The 6,328-nt window shown below is 44.0% G+C and overlaps 1 protein-coding gene across 2 annotated transcripts; it reads right to left on the bottom strand.

Annotated features, from left to right (window-relative positions):
* Positions 1-3,784: 3,784 nt before the first annotated feature.
* LOC110319346 (seminal vesicle secretory protein 3A) lies at positions 3,785-6,056 on the bottom strand. Of its 2 annotated transcripts, none has more exons than XM_021194833.1 (3): positions 5,969-6,056; positions 4,984-5,748; positions 3,785-4,168 (listed from the first exon to the last, which is right to left on the bottom strand). In XM_021194833.1, the coding sequence occupies exons 1-2, from the start codon at positions 6,039-6,041 to the stop codon at positions 5,024-5,026; spliced, it is 798 nt and encodes a 265-aa protein (XP_021050492.1). In that variant the 5' UTR covers positions 6,042-6,056; the 3' UTR covers positions 3,785-4,168; positions 4,984-5,023. The 2 variants fall into 2 exon arrangements, with proteins under 2 accessions (XP_021050492.1, XP_021050493.1); XM_021194834.1 differs by having other exon boundaries at positions 3,997-4,168; positions 4,984-5,745.
* Between the last annotated feature and the right edge of the window lie 272 nt (positions 6,057-6,328).

Consider the following 6,328-nt stretch of genomic DNA (forward strand, 5'->3'; position numbering starts at 1 on the left):
CATACATGCATTCATGTCTTTCTGGCCCTGACTGTGGGTTGGATGTGGCTAGTTGCCTTAAATACCTACCTTGCCTTTCCCACAATGAGGGACAGTAGCCCCAAACTGCAAGCTGAAACATTTTGCCCTAAATTTAAAAATCAAAGTATTTTATCACAGAAACAGAAATGAAATTAGAACTCCTCATCTTACTGGAATGCTTGAGGTTTCATATGTCAGCATATGAGACATGTGCTCCTGAAAACAAAGCAAAGGAAGGAGAAGATGGTTGACCTGACGACGGGTGACCTTCTCTAGACTGGCATACAATTCTTGGGATCTTTTGCATTAATTGTCATGACATGCATATACATGTATGTCTAATTATTTATATATGTGTACATACGTATACATATATACATTTTATACATATATACATATGACCTGTTCAGTCTATACAGTATTACACATAGGTAAGTTTTCAGGGCTGACATTGAGGTTTCATATATCAGCATATGAGACATGTGCTTCTGAAAACAAAGCAAAGGAAGGAGAAGATAGTTGAACTGAGGATGGTTATATTATGAATAAACTCTTTCTCTTGCTGTCAGCACTCTTTCGTTACCTGCGGTTCTTTGTGAAGGATTTAGGCCACGTAGTTCTTTCCCATCCACTTTGGCCTGTCTATCAGTGCCATCCTGTTTAGGCGTCATGTTTAGGCAGACATGTTGGTGAGGCTTTATGGGTGTAGCAATAACCAGTAGATCACCACAATCCGAAGAGTACTGTAGTGGTGCACATGCGCTGCCAGCAACCAAGAGCTCCCTAACTGAATGTACGGCCCACGCGACAAGAAGGAAACCATGACTGGAAAACCAGCCAGCACCTCAGAGCTAATGAAGTCATGGCTATTGGAGGGGAATCTACAAACACCACTTTATTAAGCCAGCACAATTTTTTAACAATCTCAACGTTTGCCATAGTCCTCTGAAATACATCTTGTCTGACATTTCTTTTTTTTTAAATTTATTTATTATTATTTTCTTTATTTACATTCCAAATGCTATCCTGAAAGTTCCCTATACCCCACCCCCGCCCCTGCTCCCCTACCCACCCACTCCCACTACTTGGCCCTGGCCTTCCCCTGTGCTGGGTCATATAAAGTTTACAAGACCAAGGGGCCTCTCTTCCCAATGATGACCGATTAGGCCATCTTCTGCTACATATGCAGCTAGAGACACGAGCTCAGGGGGTAGTGGTTAGTTCATATTGTTGTTGTACCTACAGGGTTGCAGCCCCCTACAACTCCTTGGGTACTTTCTCTAGCTTCTCCATTGGGGGCCCTGTGTTCCATCCAATAGCTGACTGTGAGCCTCCACTTCTGTGTTTGCCAGGCACTGGCATAGCCTCACAAGTGGCCGCTATATCAGGGTCCCTTCAGTAGAATCTTGCTGGCATGTGCCTTAGTATCTGGGTTTGGTGGCTGATGGGATATAGGTACAGAGACAAAATTTAGAGCTAAGATGAAAGGATTGTCTGACATTTCTAAGATGATGAAGATGATGGTTTCTGAAACCCCATTAGGAAAAGGATTGTAGGGTTGATGTCAGATGGGGTACAGGGTCCATAAAGACCTCTGCCACCTACTTTCTTTAATAACTTTGTTCACGTATTTACTGAATTTTGAGCATTTCTGCCCCTCCTCCAAAATTTTTTTCTTCTTCCCAACAATCTTCCTTCTGCTCTGACATCTTTTTCTGACATTCTTCTTTTTTTTTTTTTTAACCCATTGAGCTTAATTAAGTTTGCTTGAATGAATACGGGGCGGAAGTTATTTATTGAAACATGGGCAATTTATAAGCCACCTTCCACCCACACCCCTTAACTGTGTATTGGCCTCATCGAGATCCACTTGGATCTTATTTTTGTGCATGGTGATAGACATGGATCTAATTTTATTCTTTTACATGTAGATATTCAGTTTTCCCTTTCCTCTTGTGTATTTCTCTTTTTTGTCTTTTTGGGTTTTTTGCCTGTAGATATGAGAATATGTGCAGAGAGAAGAACTTTTTATTCATTGTTGGTGGGAATGCAAACGGGTGCCACCACTCTGGAAATCAGTATAGAGAATCGTCAAAAGGGTAAGAAGTCTGCCAAGTGACCCAGCTGTCCCACTGCTGGGCAAAAGCACACAAGACTCAGCTACTCCATAGAGACTTGTTCTGCCATGTTCAGAGTCAGTGTATTCCCAATAGCTAAGAATCTGAGACAGTCTGAGCACCCCTCAAAAGAAGAACAGAAAATGAAAATGTGTTTCATATACACAATGGGAGGCTATTATGAGGTGCAGAAAAATGAAATCACAAAAATTGAAAATAAATGGATGGACCTAGAAAAGATTATATTGAAGAAGCTCACCCAGATCCAGAAAGACAAACACTGTGTGCTCTCTCTCATTTGTGGCTCCTACCTCCAAATCCTCAGATGTAAGAATACAACGTGGAATAACTGCGAAACCCAGGGACATATAAAGGAGTCTTGGGTGGAGGATGATGGGTTGGGTGAAAAGAGGAAGCCACAGATGACATGGAGAGGAGGGATGGGGACAGTGGTCAATATAGACTGAAGGGAAGAGATGAGGGACAAATAACACCAAAGTTGTTAGTTAATGACTTGAGGAATCAATTTATTTTAAGTTTACCTAAAATTATACTATATATATTATACTATATATATATATATATATATATACATATATACATACATATATATATATGTACACACACATATGTGTGTGTATATCTTAAAGGAAGTTAAGCCACTTGGGGTTGACAGTGCTTACCATAAGAACCATATAGTAACGAAAACCTTAGTACCAGACATGAAACACTTTTTAATTGTGCTTGGTCTGTGGAGTCCAAAACAATGCCAACTATTGATGTAGCTTACGTTGTTCTATAAGCCTCAGTTACCTTTCCAGGGTTGGGAGTGGAATAAGACACTGCACACTTAGGAAGCAAGCCTCAGATGATTTGAGCTGGCTCTCACCTGAAGGCCTCTTGCCTTTCGTCTTGGCCTCCATGGTACCAGAAAAAGAGAACTTCCAAGGGAAGGAAGCAATTAAGCAGCCCTGCCTTACTGCAACATCTGTGAACCATAGCAGGGACCAGCATCTGTCGTCTCTAAAGGTGCAGTAAGTGGCGCTCATATGTTGGTAGCAGCCAATGTATGTGTAGTCGGAGTTAGGCTCACTCGACAGGAGGGAAATCACGTTTGGTTCTGGGAACTTATGAAACTCCCCAGAGGCCATGGAACTTAGAAAATAATTAGTTATCACCATTTTGATAAACCAACATAATTCCCCTCAACCTTAACCTTATACCCACAGAGATGCTTAGCTGCCCCTCCTCATTAAAGAAACCTCTCTAAACAGATGGAGACCATCACAGAAACCCCAACGGAGTGCAGAGATCAGTGGCACTTCCTGACTCCAGCTGTACATCCACAGTTGCTGCATTTAAGGCTCAGGGTACACTGGAGGCGAAAAAGCAAAAGGATTGTGTGAGGAAGCCTGAGGTGAAACAGGATCTACTGGAAATCGTCACACAAACTAGGACAAGATGACGGCTAAATCTATGTATATATTGAAACAAAAGGGGAAGACTCAAGGGCCCCGTCCCCAAACAAGGAGCAAAGGCAACTCATGACTCTTGGAGAAGAATTGGCCTCTCCGAGGAATGAGCCTCATAATTGGTTGTACAATTCAGAGCTATCATCCCCGAAATCATGTGCACAAAGCCAACATAGACTCAGCGAGATGTATTTATATATTTGTGAATACACATACATATATACGTATCTAAAAACAACACTAAAAGACAAAGATGATATGAACTTGAGAGTTGGGAGGCATGAGAGAAGATGGAAAAGGGTAAGGGAGAGGGGTTGGAGAGAAAAAGAGCAGGGGAAAGTAATATAATCCTATTTCAACTGAAAAAAACATTTTTTTTAAAAAAGGCAACTGATGTCAGGAAGGCTCGGTTTATTAGAGAGCAGCCGCGTGAGGTTGCTCCAACATTAGAAAGTCTCAGGAAGGAATGTATGAGTGGATCACGGCATCCGTGCAAGGTGTTGAGGACTTCAGGGTGGTCAGCATCTTCAGGACATCACAGTCCACACAGGTGGACTCCTATGGAGAGAGGACATGGATGGTGACACCGGTTAGTGAGGGCTGCCAGATGGGAGCGAGTGTGACCAGGTCCCTTGTCTGGTCGATCAACTCACAGCCATTTGGGGTACTGGCCGTGACTGACCACTGGACCAACAGGTCTGTTGCATGCCTTCTCTTCGCATGAAGTGCCCCTTAATACAAACATGAAGGTAGCACCCCCTTTTCCTCCCCAGGCTTCAGACATATCTGCTGACATGGCAAGTACCCCCTTAAACTGATTCCTCAGCACCCTAGCACCCCAAATCTCATGGCCCCTGCATCACAAACAAGGATGGTTCTTGGGGCTCAAATCTCACATGTCCATAAAGATGCTGCAAAAACCTCATGGGTCTCTGGTCTCCATATGGCAAGTGTACCCTAAACAGTCTTGAAGAACATGAACTGGTATGGGAAACAAAACCAATAATACTTTCTAACAATGTAGCAAGAAACTGAGCCTTATGGATCCAAATCATAAGACGTTACCAAAACACACCTTAAACTTACGTGATTGTATAAGTGATGCATGTTCAAAGTATTAATGGTTACATGTGTAGAAACTACTCACTAAGGAGAGGGATTTGAGACACAGTGACAGCTCAGGTAGATTTATCTGCATCTACCAGGTGCTTGCTTCATTCAGCAGGGGATGGAGCTCAACTCCATAAGGTGTGTAACTCAGCACATCCACTGTTGTAGATACACTACCCATCCCACTGCGGGCACAGGGAGCCCACCATGCACCACCTAGAAACACTGGGGCAGACAGCGCTCCTGTTTGCTAAGACACTTACCTCTAAATGTGTCTTAACTCTTGAGAGGTTAATGCATGTCCTATCCAGTGAAGGCATCTTGGTATAGAATTAGCCCTCCTCTTGGACAGTAGCACATCCCGGGACCTGGGTAGAAAGATTTTGTGTGATGAACACTGCCCTGTAGCTGCTCTTGAAATTGCACAGAGTACCTAGGATAGGGTCGAGAGCGGTGTCTGAACTGTGGGAAGAATGCTGCTGTTTCCCTGGACCGGCTGTGCTGTCTTTTGAGCCTGTGAACCTTTGCTGGCTGTTGACGCACTTGGACCAGGTCTTCCCCCAGGCCATAGCCTCTGCCCTTGGTTTGCTGAGGAACGTCTTCTCGGGGATGAAGGCGTGCTTTGTAGGACTTCAGAGGGGCTCTGTGGGATTTCAGCATGGTTTGTGACTTCGCCTGCCCTGTGGTCTTCAGCTGGCCAGGTTGGGACTTCGGTTGGGCTGCATAGGATTTTACTTGGGTTTGGGATTTTATTTGTGACTGGGATTGCAGTTGGGATTTTTGTTGGGCAAGCTCATCTTCTTCATCACAAACTATGTCTTCCTTTAAACTTGTCAGTTCCTGTGAACTGAGAGCCTCTCCCATGTCCGCATCGGCATCCTGGCCATAGGCATGGTGCTTAGTTTGCACAAAGATGCTTTCTTCAGGTGCCTCTTCCTGTTCTTCTTTGTGCCCATAGAGGAACTGGCTTTTTCCAATAAACATGAGTGGGGATGTTTTGACTAGGAAGTGTCCTTTTGGTCCACCTGCTAATGGATGACAAGAATCTGAGTTACATTATCTGTACAGCTCCCTTTCAAGTCTTATCCCAGAATCCCCCATCAACCCACTGCTGTACCCAGGCATGTGGATGTGGGTGGAGAAGGCAAGGTCCATGCAGATCACCCCGTGGAGGGTTCTTCTCTCTGCNAGGGCATCCTTATGGACATTNTCCCTGAGTGCCTCTCTGCGGCTGCTCCCTGAACTCACCATAGAGTTCTATCCCGGCTGCTTTCTTCTCCAGAAGGAGGAGCAGAGAAAGGCTGAAGAAGATGAACTTCATCTTACCAGAAGGGCCTTCACTGAGAGCTCAGCTGATCTCCTCATTTATATGTTCTTTGCTGGGTGCAGAAATGTGGCTGAAGTCACAAAAGGCATCGTCTGTCCTTACTTATCTGGTTTGTTGGCTTCTCCCTTGTTCTCAGTAGGAGATGTTGTAAACGTTCCTAGAGACATACATGATGTCAGAGTCTTTGTCTTAACCCCACTGCCCCAGAAGGTCTTTAAAGCTTTATTGTCACATCAAGATCATCACCTGATGTTTCCAGGAGAAATTCAAGGCAAAGATCA

The sequence above is a fragment of the Mus pahari genome, chromosome 3, assembly GCF_900095145.1.
Source record: "Mus pahari chromosome 3, PAHARI_EIJ_v1.1, whole genome shotgun sequence".
NCBI lineage: Eukaryota > Metazoa > Chordata > Mammalia > Rodentia > Muridae > Mus > Mus pahari.

Excerpts from the sequence above, each read along its gene's own strand:
- LOC110319346 (XM_021194833.1), bottom strand. The coding sequence starts at position 6,041 with ATGAAGTTCATCTTCTTCAGCCTTTCTCTGCTCCTCCTTCTGGAGAAG. Across the intron at positions 5,749-5,968 it reads AGCCGGGATAGAACTCTATG|CAGGTGGACCAAAAGGACAC; the intron begins GTGAGTTCAGGG and ends GTCATCCATTAG.